Genomic DNA, 25,994 nt, shown 5'->3' on the forward strand with positions numbered 1-25,994 from the left:
TTCTCCTATGTTTTCTTTTAGGAGTTCTATAGTTTTGTGTTTTACATTTACATTTATGATCCATTTTGAGCTAATTTTTATAAAGGTGTAATATCTATCTAGATCCATGTTTTTGCATGTGGATATCCAGTTGTTCCAGTACCATTTGTTGAACAGACTACCTTTGCTCCATTGTAGTATCTGTACTCCTTTGTCAAAGATCAGTTGACTAGGGGCACCTGGGTGGCCCAGTGGTTGATCATCCTGGGGTCCCAGGATCAAATCCCGCATCAGGCTCCCCACAGGGCGCCTGCCTCTCCCTCTGCCTCTCTCTCTGTGTCTCTTATGAATAAACAAATATTTTTTTAAAGATTTTTTATTTATTCATCCATGAGAGACACACAGAGAGAGAGAGAGAGAGAGAGAGAGGCAGAGACACAGGCAGAGGGAGAAGCAGGCTCCATGCAGGGAGCCTGACGTGGGACTCGATCCTGGGACTCCAGGATCAGGCCCTGGGCTGAAGGTGGCACTAAATCGCTGAGCCAGCCAGGCTACCCCCAAATAACTTTTTTTTTTAAAAAAGGTAAGTTGACCATATTTTTGCGGGCTCTCTCTTTTGTTCTGGGCTCTATTTCTGGGCTCCTTATTATTTTTTAATTTAAGATTTATTTATTTATTTGAGAGAGAATAAGAGAGAGTGAGAAAGGAGTGGAGGGAGGTAGAGCAGACTCCCCACTGAGCAGGGAGCTCTACGTGGGCCTTGATCTCGGGACTCCAGGAGGAGACACTTAACTTACTGAGCCACCCAGGTCCCCCAGGACCCCTATCCTTTTTTTAATTTTTTTTATTTTTTTTTATTTTTTTTATTAACTTTTATTGGTGTTCAATTTACCAACATACAGAAAAACACCCAGTGTTCATCCCGTCAAGTGTCCACCTCAGTGCCCGTCACCCATTCCCCTCCAACACCCGCCCACCTCCCCTTCCACCACCCCTAGTTCGTTTCCCCGAGTTAGGAGTCTTTATGTTCTGTCTCCCTTCCTGATATTTCCCAACATTTCTTTTCCCTTCCTTTATATTCCCTTTCATTATTATTCATATTCCCCAAATGAATGAGAACATACACTGTTTGTCCTTCTCTGATTGACTTATTTCACTCAGCATAATACCCTCCAGTTCCATCCACGTTGAAGCAAATGGTGGGTATTTGTCGTTTCTAATTACTGAGTAATATTCCATTGTATACATAAACCACATCTTCTTTATCCATTCATCTTTCGATGGACACCGAGGCTCCTTCCACAGTTTGGCTATTGTGGCCATTGCTGATAGAAACATCGGGGTGCAGGTGTCCCGACGTTTCATTGCATCTGAATCTTTGGGGTAAATCCCCAACAGTGCAATTGCTGGGTCGTAGGGCAGGTCTATTTTTAACTCTTTGAGGAACCTCCACACAGTTTTCCAGAGTGGCTGCACCAGTTCACATTCCCACCAACAGTGTAAGAAGGTTCCCTTTTCTCCGCATCCTCCCCAACATTTGTTGTTTCCTGCCTTGTTAATTTTCCCCATTCTCACTGGTGTGAGGTGGTATCTCATTGTGGTTTTGATTTGTATTTCCCTGATGGCAAGTGATGCAGAGCATTTTCTCATGTGCTTGTTGGCCATCAGGACCCCTATCCTATTCCATTGATCTATTTGTCTATTTTTTCACCAACACCACAGTGTCCTGGGTACTGCAGCTTTATAGTAAGTCTTGAAGTTGAGTAGTGCCAGTTCTTTTTTTTTTTTTTTTTTTTTTTTTATTTATGATAGTCACAGAGAGAGAGAGAGAGGCAGAAACACAGGCAGAGGGAGGAGAAGCAGGCTCCATGCACCAGGAGCCCGACGTGGGATTCGATCCCGGGTCTCCAGGATGGCACCCTAGGCCAAAGGAAGGTGCCAAACCGCTGCGCCACCCAGGGATCCCGAGTAGTGCCAGTTCTCTGACTGTTCTTCTCCTCTAACACTGCGTTAGCTATTCTGGGTCTTTTGCCTCTACATATAAACTTTAGGATCAGTCTGTCAATATTCATAAAATAACTTGCTGAGAATATGATTGGGATCGTACTGGATCTATACATCAAGTTGGGAAGAACTGACATCATGCCAATATTGAATCTTCCTATCCATGACATGGAACATCCCTTCCACTTATTTAGTTCTTCTTTGATATCTTTCATCAAAGCTTAATAGATTTCCTCATATAGATCTTACACTTTTTTTTTACTTTGTACCTTAGTAGATCCTACCAACTATTAGGTACAAAGTTTATAGTTTCTATATATGGTAATTAATATGCAAAAAAATTATTCCTTTTTTTTTTAATTTATTTTTTTTTAATATTTTTTTTAATTTTTATTTATTTATGATAGTCACAGAGAGATAGAGAGAGAGGCAGAGACACAGGCAGAGGGAGAAGCAGGCTCCATGCACCGGGAGCCTGATGTGGGATTCGATCCCGGGTCTCCAGGATCGCGCCCTGGGCCAAAGGCAGGCGCCAAACCGCTGCGCCACCCAGGGATCCCAAAAATTATTCCTTTTTGAGTAGGAATAAAAGGTATGGAGAAATCAAAGTATCTTTTTTCTTATATATTTTTTTCAATAAAGAGAATTGATGCCATTTAGTTTTCTGTTAGCTTCCCCACAATAGGTGATTTAATTCAAGAAATCCTTTCAGAGGGACACCTAGGTGGCACAGTGGCTCAGTGTCTACCTTTGGCTCAGGTTGTGATCCCAGGGTCCTGAGATTAAGTCCCACATCAGGCTCCCAGCATGTAGTCTGCTTCTCCCTCTGCCTATGTCTCTGCCTCTCTGTGTCTCTCATAAATAAATAAATTAAAAATCTTTAAAAAAAGAAAAAAAGAAAAATCCTTTCAGAAAGTTTGGAGCAAAACAAACAAACAGTTCTGGAGGCTGGAAGTCCAAGATGAGGGCCCCAGTTTTGTTGGGTTCTGGGCTCTCTTTTAGGTTCCAGACTTCTCATTGCATTTTCATGTGGCATAAGGATATAAGAAAGCTCTGTGAAGTCTGTTATAAAGGTATTAATTCCATTTGCGGGGGTTCCATCCACATGCCTAAGCATTTCCCAAAGATCCCTATCTCCTAATACTATCACACTGAGCATTAGGATCCCAACACAGGAATGTTTGGGGAAACACAAATATTCAGATCATAGCAATTATTATTTATTTATTCTAAATTTATTTATTTCTTTATTCTAAACCAAATTTATTCTAAGGTGCAGATAGTAAACACTTATAAAAAGTTTCAAACAAATGCAAATTAAAATTATACACCATTTGGGATCCCTGGGTGGCGCAGTGGTTTGGCGCCTGTCTTTGGCCCAGGGCGCGATCCTGGAGACCCGGGATCGAATCCCACGTCGGGCTCCTAGTGCATGGAGCCTGCTTCTCCCTCTGCCTGTGTCTCTGCCTCTCTCTCTCTCTGTGTGACTATCATAAATAAATAAGTAAGTAAATAAATAAATAAACCTTAACCTTAAAAAAAATTATACACCATTTCATTAACTAGTAAATTAGCTAAAATATTTTAAGCAATTGAAATTCCCAATGCTGGCAAATTTTGGAAAGTTGTTACTTTCACTTACAAATGCTACATTACATGACACAACTTTTTGTTTTTTAAAGATTTTACTTATTCATTCATGAGAGACAAGGAGAGGCAGAGACATAGGCAGAGGGAGAAGCAAGCTCCCTCTGGGGAGCCCGATGCAGGACTTAATCCTAGGACCCTGGGATTACAGACTTAATCCTAGGACCCTGAGCCAAAGGCAGACACTCAACCACTGAGCCATCCAGGTGCCCTGACACAACTTTTTTAAAAGCAATTTCAGGAATCATAAAAATATACATACTTTGATCAAGTTAATTCTACTTTAGGAAATTAGCCCTAGGGACACCTGGGTGGCACCTGCCTTTGGCCCAGGAGGGCATGGTCCCAGAGTCCCAGGATTGAGTCCCGCATCGGGTTCCCTGCATGGAGCCTGCTTCTCCCTCTGCCTGTGTCTCTGCCTCTCTCGCTCTCTGTGTCTATCATGAATAAATTTAAAAAATCTTAAAAAAAAAAAAGAGAGAAATTCGCTCTAAATTTCTCAATTAAGTAAAAAAAAAAAAGCTATATGCATTAAGATACTCATCCCAGTGACATTAGGACTTACTAAGGACTATGTACTCAGAATAACCACCATGCTACATGCATCATGTGTATTACCTCATTTAATCCTCAAAACAACTTTATGAGGTAGGTTCTTTCAAAATATCAAATAACTTGTTCAAGGACACACCTATGGCTTCCTAACCACTGCAATACACTGCTATTCATAAAAATGGAGGAAAAAACTTAAATGCCTAAAAATATTAAAATGGTTAACTTACAATATCTTATGATGGACAATTTATCCATTAAAAATAAGGACCTATGAGGATCCCTGGGTGGCTCAGCAGTTTAGCGCCTGCCTTCAGCCCAGGGCATGATCCTGGAGTTCCGGGATCGAGTCCCATGTCGGGCTCCCTGGATGGAGCCTGCTTCTGTCTCTGCCTGTGTCTCTGCCTCTCTCTCTCTTTCTCTCTCTCTCTCTCTCTTTCTGTCTCTCATGGATAAATAAATAAAAATCTTAAAAAAAATAAGGACTTATAAGACTATGTCATAACATGAAAAAATGCTTACATGTTAAGTTAAAAAAACTAATAGCACAAAACTGTGTATATATTGTGATTATAACTATATTAAAAATATGTGGGAGAGGAGTTTGCAGAGAATATAATAAAATGCCAACATTTATTGTGCAAGAAGTGTTTTCCTTTTCTCTTTTTTCCAATATTCTAAAATGGGTAATATTGCTTCTCTTTAACAGAAAGTTCCTTTTAAAAAATAATTTGAAAAAGAAATATAAATAAATAAATAAATAAATAAATAAATAAATAAATAAATAAAATTTATTTGATGGTAGCAAAAGTTGAGATCTGGCTGCATGTTGTTTTATTTTTCCAAGAGACTCAGCAAACCAGTAACTATTCCATCTTACTTGGCCTGACTCCTGCCCTTTAACATAGCTTTCTCATAATGCTTGCAAATAATGTACCAGTAAATAAAGCAGCAGTATCAAGCATTTTAAAGAATGAAGCTAATTAAGCCAAAAGATGAAAAGTTCTTTGGCTGGCTCTGTGGCTTGATGTCATTAGTTAAATTGGCTAATTATTTCCACATTATAAAACAATCCCAGACATGCTTTAGAGAAAGAAATAGAAAGCAGAACATTTTAATGGAGGATCAGCAACCTTTCAGAAATGTGTCAAACCTTCATTCACTCCCTCAAAAAAAAAGCAAAGACTAGTAGCCATTGCTGCATATTCAGTGGGCTCATCCAGCCAAGTAAACCAGTCAGAAAAGAATAATCACGCAAGTCTCTAACAATGGAATAAGCACCTGAGTCTCATACTACTACTGGTTCCCAAACCAAAAGTATATAAACTTAGAATAGAGGGAGAAAAAACTTGATAATTTTTTCCAAACCTACACCTGCCTCTTCACACAACCAGAATGACTCGACCACCAAATGTGATACAGGTTATAGATTTCCTCAACTTGTGGTTTAAGAGTAAAGTAAAGTTGTCAAAAGAGAGAAATTATCTGTTCATTCATTCAGGATAAATGAGAGTTATCTGAAAAGCTAACATAGTAAGCAAACCTCCGGCAAAACAGTATACTGTAGAGTAAACCAAAACACTATGTCATGGTGGTTAAGACAACCTCTGGAGCCAGTCTGTCTAGGTTCAAGTATCCCACTCAATCACTTACTAGCTCTGTGACTTTAAACAAGTTACTTAGCCTCTTCACGTTTAAAATGAAATGTCTGCTATTAGTGTTATCATCACCACCATTAAGAAAACGGCAAAAAACAATAACATAAGAAACCCCAAAGAGATAAGAATACAAATGTTTTTAAATCATAAAAAGTACTATTTAATAACTTCACATAATTTGAAAACTAAGATGAAATGCCTAACACATAGCAGTTGCTCAATAAATATGTACTGGATGAATGATTGAAAGGGAGTAAGAAATAATTTGTGTGTATCTGTGTATTCTTTTAAAGATATATATGAATCGCAATGTACCCGGATGTCTCAGACGGTTAAGGTTCTGACTCTTGATTTTGGCTCAGGTCATGATCTCAAGGTTGTGAGATCCAACCCCACATGAGGCTCTGCACTGGGTGTGGAGTCTGCCTAAGATTCTCTCCCTCCTCCTTCCTTGCCCCTCTCTTGCTCTAAAAAATATATAAATAAAAAATAAAGAAATCTATATAACTACAAAGTTGACTCTGGGAGAAACAGAAAATTTAAACCAAACATCATCAAATCATCATAGAAAACAAGTTGAATTGAGTCCGGCATCGGGCTCACTGCAGGGAGTTTGCTTCTCCCTATGTCTATGTCTCTGCCTCTCTCCGCCTCTCATGAACAAATGAATAAAATCTTAAAAAAAATAAATCCAGGGTATATAAAAACTTCATGATCAAATTGTGATGGAACTGCAAGGATGTTTCATCAGAAGGACTACCACTATAAGTCATCATATTAATAGATTTTTAAAACCATATCATAATCCCCCAAAATATAGAAAAAGCACTTTAGAAAATACAACACTCATTCATAACAAACACTACTGGCAAATTAAGATGAGAAATCCCTCAACCTGACAAGGAACAACTGCCATAAACTACAGTAAATGTACTCAATGGGGAAATTTTCAGTAATCTCATTAAAGAGAGGCCAAGTCACAGATACCTAATAGCACCTTTACTCTTCTAACCAGTACTAGTACTGTTCTATCCAATGCAATATGACAAGGAAAAGAAGTAAGCCATAGAAGAAAGGAAAAGACAAAATTGTCATAATTTAGAGATGCTTTGATTGCCCATATGAAGAATCCAAGAGAATCTACAGATAACTACCATAACTATTAACAGTTCAATTCAGCAGTGTTGAAACAATGAATACCACTCAAAATTGGCAGCAAAAATTAAGACACCAGGGATAAATATAACAAAATATGCCTAAGATTGTTATGAGAAGAATTACCATGTTATTATAAAATAGGATCTAATTAGGAGTGTCATTGGCAAAATGGCAGAAGAGGAAGTCCCAGGCCCTTGCTTCCCCCTGGAGATACTGCCTTAACAATACCAAGTTGCCTCTGTAAGAATTAAGAAACCAGCTAAGAGGTTGCAGGACTCCAGGTAAATGCAAAAAAGAACCACTGCAGAACAGGATCTAGGCTAAATGCGTATCTTCCATCTCAGATACCTTAGAAGCGGATGAAAAGCAGGAAAAAGAGGAGCTAAGACCAAAACATATTGACCCTTAAAGCTTCTCCTGGGAGATGGCACATATCATCTCTACTTATTTCATTCGCCTATGCAAGTTCTACCACCCAACTTATTAATGGGGCAAGAAGTGTAATTCTCCCATGGGGAGAAAATATTTTGAATAAATTATAAAATCTAGCAAAATGGTCTCTGGAATCAGGCCAACTTTGGCTTTACTAGCCATGCACTCTTGGGGAAGCTCCTTATTTTCCTACAGAATCCTTACATTGGAAATGATAGTGCCTACCTCCTGGTTGTGACAATTAAAATTAAGTAACATTTTTGGGACACCTGGCTGGCTCAGTCAGAGGAGCATATGACTCTTGATTTCAGGGTTATGAGTTTGAGCCCCATGTTGGGGTGTAGAGGTTATTTAAGAAAATACAAAACTTAAAAAAATTAAGTAACATTTTTAGAGAGAAGATCTAAATAAATGACAATCTATATCAACTTATAGAAACACTTAATACTATAAAAATACTGCCTACCAAATTAATCTATAAAGACAGTATAATACTAATCAAGATCACAAGAGTTTTCATAAAACTTAAATTATAAAATCCATAGGCAAGAGTAACACTTTTAAAAACCAAAGATAATTCTAAAAAATAACAATTAGGGGGAAGGATTTGCCTTATTACATAGAAAGATTTACTCTAAAGCATTAAGAAATAAGACTCTAGGATACTGGCCCAGGGACAGACACAAAGGCCAGGGCATCCAGAAACAGGGTACATATATGTACTTACTACATGATAGAATAGGAATACAAATTATTGGGGGAAACAAAAGATTTAATTATATTCCTAACTTGTACCATAAATCAAAATAAGCTCCAGACTAATTGTAATAATTTAATAATTAAATACAATTTTGAAACTTTAGAACTATTAAATAATGTCATGATTCAGCATAGAAAAGAATGGTGTCAAATCAATAATTGCAGCTTCCACTTTCAAAAAACTAGCAACAGAAGAACAAATGAGATCCAAAGCAAACAGAAGAAAGGAAAGAATAAAAGATTAGAGTGAAAATCAATTAAACAGAATATAACAAAAAGAACTTGATTCTTGCCAGACAGATTAAGGTAAGGGAGAGAGGGAGGGAAGGAGAGAATGAACAGCTATAAATTACCAATACCAGGAGTGAGAGAGGGGATATTGCCAGAGATTCTACAAAGTTTGGAAAAATAATAAGGGTGTATTATGAACAGTTTTATGCCAATAAATTAAACACTTAGACAAAATGGACAAATTCCCTGAAAGACACAAACTACCCACATTTGCTCAAAGAAAAATAGATAATCTGCATACTTAATGGTGAAAAACTGATTTCCCTCTAAGGTCAGGAGCAAGATGAGGGTGTCTGAACTCATCACATATATTCAACATTGTCCCTAGAGGATCTAGCCAGTTCACTAAGGCAAGAAAAAAATAAATAAAAGGTATCCAGACTGGAAAGGAAGAAATAAAATTCTCTTTAGTTGCAGATGCTATGATTCTCATGTAGAAAATCCTATGGAAGCTAAAAAAAAAGCTACCAGAACTAACAGTTTAGCAAGGCTGAGACAATTTTTAATCTACTGTATTTCAAATATTACCAATGTACAACTGGAAATTAAAATTTTCAAAAATATCATTTATAATACCAACAAAATATTAAACACTTAATGTTAAACCTGACCAAAAAGATACAATACCTATACATTGAAAACTATAAAACACTTAGAGAAATTAAAGACCTAAGAAATGGATAGATATACCATGTTCATGTATCAGAACACTGAATATTGCTAAGTTAGATATTTAATTCTCCCCCAAACTGAGCTATCAGTGCAATACAATCTCAGTCAAAATCCCAGCAGGCTTTTGTAGATATTGACAAGTAGATTCTAAAATACAGATAAACTTAACTATAAAGAACAAACTGAGGGTTGATAGAGGGAGGTCGGTGGAGGATAAGCTAGACGGATGATGGGTATTAAGGAAGGCATTTGTTCTGATGAGCACTGGGTTATATGTAAGTGATGAAACACTAAATTCTTTTTTTTAACTTTTATTTATTTATTAATGAGAGGCACACACACACACACACACAGAGAGAGAGAGAGAGAGAGAGAGAGAGAGAGGCAGAGGCACAGACAGAGGGAGAAGCAGGCTCCATGCAGAGAGCCCAATGTGGGACTCCATGCCAGGACTCCAGGATCACACCCAGAGCCAAAGGCAGATGCTTAACCACTGAGACACCCAGGTGCCCCCATATGGATGATTGAGGCAAACTATACCCCTCACCTCATGGAGTTTACATTCCAATTGAAAAAGACAATAAGTAAACAAATACCAAAACAACAAACCCTACAAGATTCCTACAGAAGGTAATAGGTGCAGTGAAAGAAATAAACTTTAAATAGGGTAGTCAAGGAAGGCTTCTGAGGAGGTGACATTTGAGTTGAGAAATAGAAATGAAGTGAACCAACCAGCCACATGAAAAACTAGGGGAAGAACATTACAGGTAAAGGAACAAGTACAAAGACTCAGAGATGAGAAAGAGTTTAGTGTGTATTAAGGAACAGAAATGTGGCCAATGTGGTTGAAGAACAAGTGAACTGAGAAAAGAATTGTCTGAAGAAAAAAAAAAAGAATTGTCTGAGATAAGGTTTGGAGAGGCAGAAATGAGTCTGATCATTCAATCTTTCAGTTTACGATGAGAAGATATAGATTTTTCTAAGTTGCAATGGAAAGCATAATGGGTATTAAGTAGGAGAATAACATAATACATTTATATTTCTTAATGATTACTCAGATTGCTGTATAGAGAAAAGATATGAAGATTAGGGAATTGATCTTGGCTGGCAATATAGAGAAGAAAGATGGAGTGGTTTAAGGCATAACCAGAAACCTTGAACACCTTCTACATTCTTGGTGCTTTGAAATTATTTTAAATATTTTTTCAATTTTAATCTTCCGAACAACCCTAAGTGTTATTATTCTCACTTTACAAATGATAAAACTGAGACACAGTGTTATATAACTTGTCTATAATCACAAAGCTGGTAAATGGCTAACCAGAATGGCTAAATTGTACAGTCATCTGTATGCTCTTAGTCTAAATTTCTCTGCTTTTTAACCAATTTATGCGACAAATAACTTTTGATTACCTACTGTATACAAAACATGATGAAAAATACAAAAATCCAGAATAAGATATTATGTTGAGCAATTTTTAAAAGTAATTGAAAATGTTCACAATATAATATTAAGAATAGAAAAAACGTATGTTATAAGGCTCTACATATAGATCATAACTTTGTTTAAAAAACATATTAGATATGTTTGATAAACTGTCCGGGCTTGTGTGTAATTACTACTATAAAAAAGATTAGAGGAGTGCCTGAGTGTCTAGGTCGGTTGAGCATCTGACTCTTGATTTCAGCTCAGGTCATGAGATCAAGCCTTGCATAAGGCTCCACACTGGGCATGGAGCCTGCTTAATTAAGATTCTCTCTCCCTCTCCACCTCTTGCTCCCCATCACGCGCATGGATGTTCTCTCTCTCTTTCTAAAAAAAAAAAAAAAAAAAAAAAAAAAAAATTGGAAGAAAAAACCATCAAAATGTTAAAAAAAATTCTCTCTGAATGGTAGACTTATAATTTTTGCTTTTTCTTTATATTTTACTACAGTTCTACAACAAACATATAACTTTAATTCAATGGAATGCTTAGAGTGAAGAGTCAATTTATAAGGGACTAGGGAATTGAGTGAACATGAATAGGTAAGAGCAGAGAGTAGAGATTGTTCCCTTAAGAAATTTATGTAAGAAAGGAGAAAAACAGTAGGATTGAGAATTAATTATCTTAATTCCTTCTTTTTTTAAGACTGGAAAAGATTTGGTAACATTTGCACATAGGACAAAGAAGCCAGTATAACAGAGGCAAAGATTTATATAGCAAAAACTGATGTGACCTAGGTTCAACAGGAAGATAACAGAGTCCAGAGAAATAGCACATTTATCCTTTTTATGAAATGAGAAATACTTCTGGAAATACAGAATATTACTCATGCTCATTTACATGGTACTTTATACTTTTTCAAATTGCTTTCTTATTATAAAATTAAGGCTACCTGTGACAGACACCACATTTTTCATTTTATATATCAGAAAACTAAGGTACAGAGATATAAGGCAGAATTTTAAAACTGGATTTTGAAAGTTTTTTATACAGCAAATCCCTACATTTTAAATTCCAAGAACCCCAAGTACAAAAAAGATCAAGATAACCAAAATCACACCAAGTAGTTAATGTCAGAGTCAGGACTACAACCCATATTCTTTAACATTTATTCCGCATCTTTTTTTTTTTTTGAAGATTTATTTATGAGAGAGAGAAAAAACACAAGCAGGGGAAGGGGAGAGGGAAAAGCAGACTCCCCACTGAGCAGTGAGCCAGACCTAGGGCTTAATCATGACCTGAGCTGAAGGCAGGTGCTTAACCAACTGAACCACCTAGGCGTCCCAATATTTATTCTACATCTTAATGCTGACTGTAAACATTTAGTGTAGACATTTAGATAAGTTTGTGACTTTTTTGTAGGGAAGTTTTTTTTATAAACATCTTGTACCTACTCAATCAAAAGTACTTCCCTGTAATAGAAGAGCATTTTATAATAAGACAATTACAAATTAAGTTCCACATATAGTCAAACTTTTTTTTAAGATTTTATTTATTTATTCATGAGAGACACAGAGACAGAGAGAGGCAGAGACACAGGCAGAGGGAGAGGGAAAAGTAGGCTCCGTGCAGGGAGTCCAACGTGGGACTCAATCCCGGGACTCGATCCCGGGACTCGATCCCGGGACTCCAAGATCATACCCTGTGCCAAGGCAGGCGCTAAACCGCTGAGCCACCCAGGAATCCCCCACATATAGTCAAACTTCTGAAAAGATATACTAGAGATGGTGAAGTAGTTGCCATAAGACTGATTCATCTAAGGCCACGGAGCTACTAACAGACAGATCTTTTCATTACAACTTAGTATTTCAAATTTAAGTTACAAAGAGAATTTAAAGAAATACCACTTGGACAACCTCAATCTTTTTAAGTAAAACAGAAGGTAAATTTGTTTAAATGCGTACAGGTAGGTTGGAGCATATACTAATGGAATTATATAAAAGGATAATAAAGATTAAAGAATAAATAAAATGGGCAGCCCTGGTGGCACAGCGGTTTGGTACCGTCTGCAACCTGGGGTGTGATCCTGGAGACCTGGGATCGAGTCCCACGTCGGGCTCCCTGCATGGAGCCTGCTTCCCCCTCTGCCTGTGTCTCTGCCTCTCTCTTTCTCTCAAATAAATAAATAAAACATTAAAAAAATAAAGAATAAATAAAAGAATACTTTTTGGACAACCCTAATAAATTTAGAAATTCTGCTTAAATTTATAGTGTACCAAATTCCCACTGTTACGATTTGTACTAGCAACATTTGGCTGCTTGGAAATAAGAATAGATAAAGCAAATAGTGGGGATTATCTAAGCTTGAAGACTATAAGAAAGGAAAGATAGAAAGTCAAGGCAGCAGGGGATTATACTATGCCAAATGGTTAATTAACTGTGGGCAGGGAGGCCAGAAGGGGTGGCAATATAAAGAAGAGAGAAGGAAAGGGGAAGATGAGAGTTCAAAAAACTTCAATTCCATGTAACAACTTCTTTCTTTCTTTTTTTTTTTTTTTTCAAGATTTTATTTAAATTCAAGCTAGTTGGGATGCCTGAGACGCTCAGTGGTTAAGCATCTGCCTTTGGCTCAGGGCGTGAACCTGGAGTCCCGGGGTTGGAGTCTCACACTGGGTCCCTGCATGGAGCCTGCTTCTCCCTCTGCCTATGTCTCTACCTCTCTCCCTCTCTCATGAATAAATAAAATATTTTTTAAAAATTAAAAATAAATAAATAAATTCAAGCTAGTTAACATATAGTGTAGTATTAGTTTCAGGGGCAGAATTTAATGATTCATCACTTGTATATAATACCCAGTGCTCATTCCAACAAGTGCCCTCCTCAATTCCCATCACTCATTTACTCCCATCCACCTATCCACCTACCTTCCAGCAACCCTTTGTTCCCTATAGTTAAGAGTCTCTTATGGTTTGCCTCCATCTATTTTTACCTTATTTTTTCTTCCCTTTCCCTATGTTCATGTTCTGTTTCTTAATTTCCATTAGTAAAATCAAAGTTTGTCTTTCTCTAACTTATTTCACTTAGCATAATACACTCTAGTTCCATCCATCTTGTTGCAAATAGCAAGATTTCATTCTTTTTGGTGGCTAATATTCTCGTGTGTGTGTGTGTGTGTGTGTGTGGCACGTATGTGTATACACCTTTGTCATTCATCAGCCAATGGACATTTGGGCTCTTTCCATATTTTGACTACTGTGGGATAGTGCTGCTAACATTGGGCAGATTTATTTTAAACCTGAAATATAATTCACACCATAAATTTCACTATTTTAAGTGCCTTTCCGTATATTCACAACATTATACAACCATCATCACTATCTAATTCCAAAACATTTTTATTACTCCAAGAAGAAAACTCATATCCATTAATAGTAACTCCCCATTCCTCCATCCTCCCACTAATCTCCTTTGGATGTGCCTCTATGGAGTTGCCTATTGCAGACATTTCATATAAATGGAATCATAGAATGTGCAGCCTTCTGTATACAGCTTCTTTCACTTAGCATATTTCCAATTTTCATCCATGTTGTAATATATATCAAGACCTCATTCTTTTTGACTGAATAATATTAATTGACGGACACTTGTGTTGTTTTCAATTTGGGGCTATTAGGAATGATGCTGCCATAAATATTAGTGCATTAGATTTTGTTTAGACATTTCTGAGTGAAGATAATTCTAACTTTTCAAGGAACTTCCAAAGTAGCTGTACCATTTTACACCACCATCAAAGTATGAGGAACTCAATTCTCTATATCCTTGCCAATATTTTTTTTATTACAGTAATACTAGTGGGTATCAAGTAGTACCTCATTATGGTTTTGATTTGCATTTCCCTAAAAACCATGATGTTGAATATTGGCCATTTACATGGATAAATGTTGTCCTACTCAGGCTGCCATAACAAAATACCACAAACTGGGTGGCCTAAGCAATGGAAATTTACTTCATACAATTTTGAAGGCCGAAAAGTTCGGTATCAGGGTGCCAGCAATTCAGTTCCTGGTGAGAGCTCTCTTCATGGCTTGCAAAAGCTGCCTTCTCATTGTCTCCTCACATGGCTTTTCCTGGAAGGGTACACTTGGAGAGATATTTCTTTCTTCATCTTTTTATAAAACCACTAATCCCATCATAAAGGCCCCACCTTCATGACCTAGTCTAACCCTAATTACTTCCCAAAGGCTTCATTCTCCAAATACCCCTGCATTGGGGATTAGGGCTTCAACATAGGAATTTGGGGAGGACACATACATTCAATTCGTAACAAATGTCTATTCAGATCCTTTGCCTATTTTAAAATTAGTTGTCTTTTTAATGTTGAGTTATAAAAGTTGTTTTTGTACTCTGGATGTTAGACTCCTATCAGATACATAATTTGCAAATATTTTCTCCAATTTTATAGGTTTTTTTCTAAGTTTTTTTTCTTTTTTCCCCAGTTTTATTGAGGTATAATTGATATATAGCATTGTGTAAAGTTATAGTGTACAACCTATAAATCTGATACTTATATGTTCCAAAATGATTACCACCTTTGCCTGAGCTAACACGTCCATCACGTCACAAAATTGTCTCTTCACTTTGATAATGTTCTTTGAAATACAAAGGTTTTTAATATTGATGAAGTCCAATTTATTTATTTTTCCTTTGGCTGCTCATGCTTTAAATGTCTTATCTATGAAGATTTACATCTATATTTTCTTATAAGAATTTTATAGTTTTAGCTCTTAGATATAGGTCTTTGACCCATTTTTTTAAAGATTTTATTTATTTATTCATGAGAGACACAGAGAGAGAGAGAGAGGCAGAGACACAGGCAAAGGGAGAAGCAGGCTCCACGCAGGGAGCCCGACATGGGACTCGATCCCGGGTCTCCAGGATCAGGCCCTGGGCCAAAGACGGCACCAAACCACTGAATCACCCGAGCTGCCCTCTTTGATCCATTTTGAGTTAACTTTTATCTATAGTGTCATATGACTCTTTAAAATGTGCTAAATGAAAAAAAAATAAAATAAAAATAAAATAAAATAAAATGTGCTAAATGGGTAACCATAAAGTCTACTCCGGAAACATTATTCAAAATGTCCTTCTTCCCATACCAGTCAAATTCACTGCTATAAGCAGCTAACATTGTCTGCTATGGAGATGAAAAGGATATGGTAACCCAAGAGGCCAGAGCTGGACCAATTAAGCATCTAGTTGATTACCCAATGAGGGGTAACAACAGTTCAAGGATTTTAAGCCAAAGCAGATACAATGCAGGCTAGCTCCCACTACCGAATAAAAGCCACTCGCCTGAAGTAGGAGCCAACTCCCAGGATCTCTGATACGAAGAGCTGTCCATGGGATGCCTGGGTGGCTCAGTGGTTGAGCGTCTGCCCTCAGCTCAGGGCATGATCCCGGAGTCCTGGGATGGAGTCCCACATCAGGCTCCCCACAGGGAGCCTGCTTCTCCCTCTGTGTCTCTGCCTCTCTCTCTCTGTGTGTTTCATGAATAAATAAATAAATCTAAAAAAAAAAAAGCTGTCCTTTTCTTCCTCTTCTATCTACTCAAGCTCAGAAGGAAGAGAAACATGTCAAGATTCATGTCCTTTCCATTCCCTTTCCCTTCACATCAAATCTTTTTAAGATGTTATTCATTTATTCAGGAGAGACAGAGACAGAGACAGAGACAGAGAGAGAGAGAGACATAGGCAGAGGGAGAAGCAGGCTCCCCGTGGGGAGCCCAATGTGGACTCAATCCCTAGACTCCAGGATCAGGCCTTGAGCCAAAGGAAGACTCTCAACCACTAAGGCACTCAGGGGTCTCCTCTCACATCAAATCTTAAACATATTCTCAATAGTGAAGTATGATTAGATACATTTAACAGGGAAAAAAGTAAAGAAATATTAAGGAAGCAAAAGAAGACAAATTTCATTCATTTTTTTAAAGATCTTATTTTAGTTTTTTAAGTAATCTCTACACCCAGTGTGGGGCTCATACTCACATCCTCAAGATCAAGAGTCACATGTTCCACAGATTGAGCTAGTGAAGCATCCCAATAAATTCATTTATTTTAACTTCTCTTGATGTTTAATCAATCTTTTCTTTTTGAAGTCTTGCCACATGTTATGCAAATTTCATAGCAAGAGACTATTTAAAACATATCAAAAGTTTGGATTTAATGTGGACTCACAGGGTAACCAATGACCTATGAGTCCACAAACTCTTCCCTTACTACTAAATTTAATATATCAGGCTGAGGTAAAGCTCATTTTCCTCATCTTGGAAAAAGAAATTGTGATAACATGTAAATTTGACCTACTTCTGGAGAATGAATGAAATCATGTTTACAAAAACGAGCTCCTGGAGAGAAAGTGTTGGGTGAGTACTGAGCCTTAGAGTTGCTGATCTTGTAAAATATAAAATTATAATAGATATTTAATCTTTGAATACGAGAATCTCAGATTTAAAAGTATGTATTTAGTCAGACATCCAAGAGTTCACCATTGCAAATTTCTCACTCAGTGATGAGCAAGACTGGACCCATCAATCTCTCTAACAAACAAAAACCATGACTCCTCACTTCCTTTCACAAATTAACAAAAAGGACAAAATTAAACTAAACTTTTTTGTAAAGTCTCCCTAATGGCAAAAGGGTGGAGTACAGAGAAGAGGCAAAAACTAGACTATCATAATCATATAACCATACATCAATAGCACAGCTGTCTTCCCTACTTTCAAAGGCTGTTATTCTTATCTAGTCTTTTGAAGAGGAAAAATAAAAGGCTGTAAATTTTCTGACCTGGGAAATACATCTGAACGTGATTGGCCAAACTATATCTTACAAAAGTGTTAAATTATGTCAATAAACATGGGAATAAGGAAGAGATAAAAAGAGAATAAAAGATAAAAAGAAAAAGAAATCAAAATAATATGAACGGAAGAAACAAGAAAGAAACAGCAAAATAGGGACCTATAAATATAGCCTTTTTCATATTCCCCCATCTTACCACTCTCTTCTACCTTTTTTTTTCTTCTTTTGCTCACTAGAGTAAGGATGGTAAGAACTAGCATCTAGATCCAGGCAAGATGGACAAACTAAAACCATCACACTTCAGGTATTTATAATAGGTATTTAAAATAGAAGTAGTTCTATTATAAATGGATAAATAGATATATATGTTTATATATATGCATATAAAATTAATTTTTTAATAAATGGATAAGCATATCATGAAGAATAATAGTACATATACTAATAGGAACAAATGAGAATTTTTAAACATGTAAGAATTTATCTATCTTAATGGGCATCATCCTTCAAAGTACAGAAGTTATTCTAATTGACAGAAGACCTCATATCTGGTCTGAGATGTCTTAATCTTTTTTTAAAAAAAAAAAAAAAAGATTTTATTGGGATCCCTGGGTGGCACAGCGGTTTAGCGCCTGCCTTTGGCCCAGGGCGCAATCCTGGAGACCCAGGATTGAGTCCCACGTCGGGCTCCTGGTGCATGGAGCCTGCTTCTCCCTCTGCCTGTGTCTCTGCCTCTCTCTCATCTCTCTCTGTGTGACTATCATAAATAAATACATAAAAATAAATTAAAAATAACCAGTGGCTTACTATTAAAAAAAAGATTTAATTTATTTATTCATGAGAGACACAGAGAGAGACAGGCAGAGACACAGGCAGAGGGAAAAGCAGGCTCCACGCAGGGAGCCCGATGTGGGACTCAATCCCAGGTCTCCAGGATCAGGCCCTGGGCTGAAGGTGGCGCTACACTGCTGAGCCACCCGGGCTGCGGGGGGTGTCTTATCCTAATAAGCAATTGAGAGTCATCAAAGCAGGAACTTAAATATATGTTTAAATTAATATATAGCTGAACAAATAATAATTATAAACACTAAAAGAAGAATTAACAAAAATTAAATAAGATTAGATAATGGAAAAAAGAAAAAAGAGGATCCTAAAAAAACCCTCAAAATTTATAAGCCTTGAAAATTATGAACGTTAGTATCATTGAAAGAATTGGAGAAATTACAGAGCAAGTTAGCTGCAAGAAAATGAAACCCATTTTAGATATGTTACACATAGATTTATTTTTTTAAGATTTTATTTATTTATTCATGAGAGATAGAGAGAGAGAGGCAGAGACACAGGCAGAGGGAGAAGCAGGCTCAGGCTCCATGCAGGGAGCCTGATGCAGGACCTCCAGGATCATGCCTTGAGCCGAAGGCAGAAGCCCAACCACCAAGCCACCCAGGCGTCCCCAGCACATAGATTTCAAAGGAACCTTCAAATGGAATAGTCTAATTGATAGTCAAACCTGGAAACATGTTAGTGATAGAGAAGAAAAAACTGAAGTCTCATCAGCACAAAATACTAAAACTTTAAAAGTAGAAAAGCTATCTGAAGTAAATATAGTATTATAATACAGAATAATGAAGGGATGAAAGGCATATTGGTGACTGAACTTTAAGGAATATCCTCTGGGCTACCAAAGAAGCACCCTGAATATGCATATCTTCATACAGCATTTATCACATTATATTTTATTTTCAGAGCTATCTCTCCCTATGACTTCCTGTTTCAAAGCAGATGTTCAATTAAAGGTTTTCTGGACAAAGGACAAAAGTATGAATAGTTAGGAACCAGAGAAAAAAGTGAGCAAAAAGAGAACATAAACAATTAGAGAGGGAGTAAAATATTGGTCACTATTTATTAATCCAACATAAATAAAACACCCAGAAATAAGAGCCTGTTTGTATACAAATTGATCTGAAGTATTCCAGATCCAGAGAAAACGTACCTTGATAGGATCCTGATAGAAGAGACTGAAGAGTAAAGAAAACTGAAGCTGGATGGCTATACAACAGCATAGTACCCCCAAAGAGGGGTCAGATCTTATTTTAGGCAGGGAGACACATAAACCAAGCAATAAAGAGAACATAGTTAAAGTAAATTCAGAGGCATACTATTAATTTTGTAAAAATAAGTATTTTTTTAACACCTGGAAATCCAATGGTTAATGAATCAGCTACCAGAGACTTCCTAATGAAGCTAATTAAACAGTGTAAAGATTTGCAAACAGACCAATTTAAAGCAGTTTGTTAATAATGTTATAGGAATGCTAAATAAATAACCATAGTAATAAAGGCATAATTAATGGTGCATAAACCAGGTTGCTAAGGGATTTAAATCTTAAACTTGGACAATTTCCTTTGTGAATTTCACTGAGTTATTTTTATTACTGATTAGTAAAAATAAGTAATATTATTGACTGAAGGTTAGTACTATAAGCCTGGAGAGGGATGTCTCAGTGGCTCAGCAGCTGAGCGGCCTTCAGCTCAGGGCGTGATCCTCCAGGGCAGGGATTGAGTCCTGCATCAGGCTCCCAGGAGCCTGCTTCTCCCTCCTCCTATGTCTCTGCCTCTTTCCCTGTCTCTCATGAATAAATAAATAAAATATAAACAAACAAACAAACAAACGCCTGGAGAGAAAACAGGCTGAAGTTGGCTACTAAATATGACTGACCATGAACAAATGACTCAATTTTTTAAAAAATATTTTATTTTTTTATTCATGAGAGACAGACAGAGAGAGAGGCAGAGACACAGGCAGAGGGAGAAGCAGGCTCCAAGCAGGGAGCCCAATGTGGGACTCAATCCCGGGTCTCCAGAATCACACCCTGGGCCAAAGGCGGCGCTAAACCACTAAGCCACCAGGGCTGCCCAGATGACTCAATTTTAATTGTGTACTTGATATGCAGTAATTCCTCTTTGTACAAAAAGTTAACCACCTGCACTTTATCACAAGGACATTAAAACAGATTAAATAAATAGTTTAAAATTGCTGCAAGCTTTTAAAATAATTAAAGTTAAAACTAACTTACCAGGACACAAATTGTCTAAAGTTTGTATTAGCATAATAAACAGGGGGTTATTCCATAACCTAAATTCAACTCAATACCTTCTCTCCAGGTATTGACAGTGATAATAAAACCACTTCCTTGTACTTGCATAGTTTTTCACTTTTGTCAAAGCACTTTCACAAATATTAATTGAAGAAATAGGGCAGCCTGGGTGGCTCAGCCATTTAGCGCTGCCTTCAGCCCAAGGTGTGATCCTGGAGACAGGATCTAGTCCCACGTCGGGCTCCCTGCATGGAGCCCGCTTCTCCCTCTCCTGTGTCTCTGCCTCTCTTTCTCTCTGTGTCTCTCATGAATGAATAAATAAAATCCTTTATAAAATTGAAGAAATAGTGTTTTCTACAATCTGATCACTAATTGTACAGGCATGGTAAGTTATGTTGCAAGAAATATTCCTATCTCCTCCCTGGCGCTAATAATAATATACTCCCTGTTATTTATATGGATTTTCACTCCTTTCAAACCACTTTCACACATATTAACTAGAGAAGTGGCATGAGGAATGATCTTTCCATTTTTCGCATCATCCAAAGGACAGAATTCAAAAAAGCAGAGAACTAAAGATTGATAAATAGATTAGATGGGGGCACCAGAGTGGTTCAGTTAGGCGACTGCCTTCGGTTCGGGTCATGATCCCAGGGTCCTGGGATCGAGCCCTACGTTGAGCTCCCTGCTTGGTGGGGAGTTTGCTTCTCCCTCTTCCTCTGACTACCCCTCCCCCAGGTTTGTGCTCTCTTGTGCTCTGTCTCAAATAAATAAATAAAATCTTTTAAAAAATAGATTAGATGGATTTGAGGCAGTCAACTCATGATTCTTCAAGCTGGATTCATGTTACCCAAAAGTCTTAGAAACAGAACAAACTCTCCAGGACAATAAGCTGATTCTCCCTATATTTTATTTTATTTTTTTTCTCCCTATATTTTAAACAGGCTTTAGCAGGTAGCAGAATTAAATAATTAAGATATCTTAAGTATGGAGACCCCTGGGTGGCTCAGTGGTTGAGCGTCCTTTGGCTCAGGGCATGATCCTGGTGTGGGGATTGAGTCCTGCATCAGGCTTCATGCAAGGAGCCTGCTTCTCCCTCTGTCTGTGTCTCTGCCCCTCTCTCTTTCATGAATAAATCAGTAAAATCTTAAAAAAAAAAAAAAAGTTATCTTAAGTATGGGCATAAGGGGAGAAACCAAATCTGTCATGATCACCTCTGTAACCCCTCCATGTCAAGCACAAGGCTCAATGTATAGTTAATGCTCAATAAAGCAACATTACAATGATTACCACAGGGAGAACATTCTACCCAAGCTCCCACAGAATATCTATTATGGAGCTATTAGTTTTCCTCCACAATTCCTGCTTTCAATGTATACACACCAAGAAGAATCTAAGGAGTTGGGAGACATGTCAATGGTTCAGTTGGTTAAATATCTGCCTTTGGCTCAGGTGGTCCCAGAGTCCTGGGATCCAGCCCCACATGTGTGTGAGTGGGGGGGGGGGGGGAATCCCTGCTCAGCGGGGAGCCTGCTTCTCCCTCTTCCTCTGCCTGCCAATCCTCCTGCTTGTGCTCGCTCCCTCTCTGTCAAATGAATAAATAAAATCTTAAAAAAAAAAAAGAATCTAGGATACAGACTACTGGAAAGTAGATTCAGAGGGCCAAAACAATTCCAAAGGCTAAGGAAAATATGCCTGATAACCCTTAGTTTGGCAAGCAAACACTTTTAAATCCCCATGCTTAAACTAAAAATTACTTCAGCATACAGGTACAGCCATTCTGGAAAACAGTATGAAAGTTCTTCAAAAAGTTAAAAATAGGGATCCCTGGGTGGCGCAGCGGTTTGGCGCCTACCTTTGGCCCAGGGCGCGATCCTGGAGACCCGGGATCGAATCCCACATCAGGCTCCCGGTGCATGGAGCCTGTTTCTCCCTCTGCCTGTGTCTCTGCCTCTCTCTCTCTCTCTGACTATCATAAATAAAAATTAAAAAAAAAAAAAGTTAAAAATAGAGCTACCCTATGATCCAGCCACTGCACTACTGGGTATTTACCCAAAATATACAAAAATACTAATTCAAAGGAATATACGCACCCAAATGTTTATAGCAGCATTGTCTACATCAGCCAAATTATGGAAACAGCCCAGATGTCCACTAACTGATGAATGTATAAAGATGTGAAATATAGGGCACCTGGGTGGCTCAGCAGTTTAGCGCCTGCCTTCGGCCCAGGGGGTGATCCTGGGGTTCTGGGATCGAGTCCCACATTGGGCTCCTTGCGTGGAGCCTGCTTCTCGCTCTGCCTGTGTCTCTGCCTCTCTCTCTGTCTGTGTCTCATGAGTAGATAAATAAAATCTTTAAAAAAATCTTTAAAAAAAAAGATGTGAAATATCTATAATATACACGTGATATATAATATTACATAATATAATATATACACAATGGAATATTAGTCATAAAAAGGAATGAAATCTTGCCATTTACAATGATGTGGATGGAGCTAGAGTGTATTATGCTATGCAAAGTAAGTCAGAGAAGAACAAATACCTATAATTTCACTCATATGTGGAATTTAAGAAATAAAACAAATGAACACAGGGGAAAAGAGAGAGAGAAGCAAACCAAGAAACAGAATGAAGAGAACAAGAAGAGAACAAACTGATGGTTACTAGAGGAGAGGTGGAGGTGGGAGGGAGAATAAGTAAAAAAGGTGATGAGGCTTAAGAAGTGCACTTAGTGTGATGAGCACTGAGAGTTATATGTAAGTGCTAAATCACTAAATTGTACACCTAAAACTAATATTACACTGTATGTTAACTGGAACCTAAATAAAAACTTTAACAAATAATAATTAAAAATTAAAATTACTTCAAAAAAGAAGTTCCAAAAGGGAAAATTATTTCCTATATGTTTATGTCTTTAGACATGTTGTGAATTGTAAATATAGTTTCTTCTTCTTCTTTGATATCACCAAGATAGAGGAAGGTACTTTTATGTAGTAATTGAGTTACTGGGAATGTGGATCTAAGTAAAATTTTTAATTGACTGCATTTTAGAAAGCACCAAGAAACACTGCCATCTTTTTAAAAGTCCAATGGTAAAATAAATAAATAGTCCAATGGTAATATATTTCATAAACATTTATAACATTACACTGCTCTGATGTAGTTTTTTATTGTTTCCATATTTTACACATAGCACATTTTTTAAAGTAATGACAAACATAAAGATAAAACATCACAATCTAAAAAAAAGAAAAAACCACAATCTATGTTCCAAATTTAACTGGAGGTTTCTTTTAAAAATTATTTAGTGAAATTTGTAAATTACGCATTAGGAAAAGACAGGCCCATTGGATACTCTACAAACCACACAACTACAGAAGGTAAGTTTTTTTTTTTTAATTTTTATTTATTTATGATAGTCACAGAGAGACAGAGAGAGGCAGAGGGAGAAGCAGGCTCCATGCACCGGAAGCCCGACGTGGGATTCGATCCCGGGTCTCCAGGATCGCGCCCTGGGCCAAAGGCAGGCGCCAAACCGCTGCGCCACCCAGGGATCCCCAGAAGGTAAGTTTAAAAGCACAAGTTCCCAGATCATTTTGATCTCCTTAAATATGTGTATGTCCTTTAGGATTATTCTCAAATCAAAGGAAAGAACTAAAACCAAGGTCACCTAAACCATACCAACTTTGGCGTATGGAGTACAGTATTAATATTCAACAAAACAATTTATAAAGGCCTCCTTCACACATTATTTCTTTGAGGTAGATAGAAACAAATACTTTACCAAAAATTTCATTTTATATACGTGACAATTTTGCCTGAGGTTGTATACAGAGTATTCAAAGAGGCTATGTTTTATAGATCTGTATTTTATAGATCATCTTTCAGTAGGATTGCCGGATAAAATATTGTATGGAACATACTTACACTACAAAATTACTCATCGTTTATCTGAAATTAAAATTTAAGTGGGCATCCTGTATTTTTATTTGCTATATCTGGCAATGCTATCTTTCAGTTTGTCTGTTTCAGAAAATACCAAATTCACTGCCAGGAAAAGATTTAATCTTGTGAAAGTAAAGTAATTCTTTATTTACCTTTTAGGAACTTCCTGAGAACCAAACCATCATAAATGCTTCCTGCAGAAGCAACTGTAAGAAAGAGAATACAAAGAAATATCACAAACAGATTTTATCTAAAGAACCCAATGGGAGCCTAAAAACACTGTTTATAGATACAGAACATTAAAAGGTAACCACTCTGTAATGAGTTTACTGAAAATGGAGGCACCAAAGAAGCATTATGAGGCTACAATGACTCTCAGGGAGCAGAATAACTTCTTAGAGATGAGAACTAAATGGCAAGTCTTTTCACCTATATCCAATACCACGACTGCTTCTTTAGGTAGTACTACTCCTGAGAGAAAGGGATTATATGAAGACTGCAAACTGTAGTCTGTAATCAGAAAACTTGTCAGTAACCCATATTCCAGTATAAGAGTCAATTAAAAATTTTGGCCCTTTTAAACAATTTACTCTCTAACAGAAAATATTAAGACTATTAGGTAAGAATTCTCCATACCTAGAGTTAGAAGTCTGAACATCAGAACACTTAAAGCAACAGTCTTTTTTTTTTTTTTTAAGATTTTTCTATTCATTTGTTCATGAGAGGCAGAGAGAGAGAGAGAGAGGCAGAGACACAGGCAGAGGGAGAAGTAGGCTCTCCCCAGAGAGCCCCATATGGAACTTGATCCCAGGACCCCAGGATCACGACCTAAGCCAAAGGCAGATGCTCAACCACTGAGCCGCCCAGGTGCCCCTTAATTGTTTTTTTTTTTAAGTAAACTCTACCACCAATGTGGGGTTCAAACTCACAATCCTGAGATCAAGAGTCACATGCTCAACTGACTGAGCCAGCCAGGTGGCCCTAAAGCAATGATTCTCCAGGGTAAGAGGGTGAGGAAGGAAGTAGGGACCTAAGAGGGAAAAAAGATCAGAACCACCTGGAGACTTACTAAATTGAACATCTCTCCCCCACAGGGTTAACCCACAGTTAAGAATCTAAGAATAAGTGCCACAGGAACCAATGAAAATGTGTATATCCCTCCAGAAATGTGTATTCTTCAGGCAGGGAGAAAAGGTTGAGAATAACTGAACTACAGTGAGAGGCAACACCATTATCTAAAAGTGTGCTCTCCAAATACAATAACCATTAGATATATGTGGCTATTTAAATTTAAACTTAGCTAACTTAAATTAAAAATAAGATTCCTCAGTCACACTAGCCATATTTCAAGTGGTCATTAGCCAAGTGTGGCTAATGGTTACTGTACCAAACAGCACAAATATAGAACATTTCTATCATCACAAAAAGTTCTACTAAAATGCTATTAGAGCAGTGCTTTAGGTTTCCAGATTTTGAATGATTCTAGACAAATGGTATTTCAAAAGGCCTGAGCCCAA

General features: G+C 37.3%; 1 protein-coding gene across 1 annotated transcript in view; it reads right to left on the bottom strand.

Annotated features, from left to right (window-relative positions):
* C11H11orf80 (chromosome 11 C11orf80 homolog) overlaps nt 1-25,994 on the bottom strand; it is a 106,351-nt gene that overhangs the window by 68,418 nt on the left and 11,939 nt on the right. The window contains exon 3 of the mRNA XM_041721784.1: nt 24,630-24,683. Coding sequence (XP_041577718.1) covers nt 24,630-24,683 — 54 coding nt within the window. The remainder of the gene's footprint in view (nt 1-24,629; nt 24,684-25,994) is intronic.

Source organism: Vulpes lagopus, chromosome 11 (assembly GCF_018345385.1).
Source record: "Vulpes lagopus strain Blue_001 chromosome 11, ASM1834538v1, whole genome shotgun sequence".
Taxonomy (NCBI): Eukaryota; Metazoa; Chordata; class Mammalia; order Carnivora; family Canidae; genus Vulpes; species Vulpes lagopus.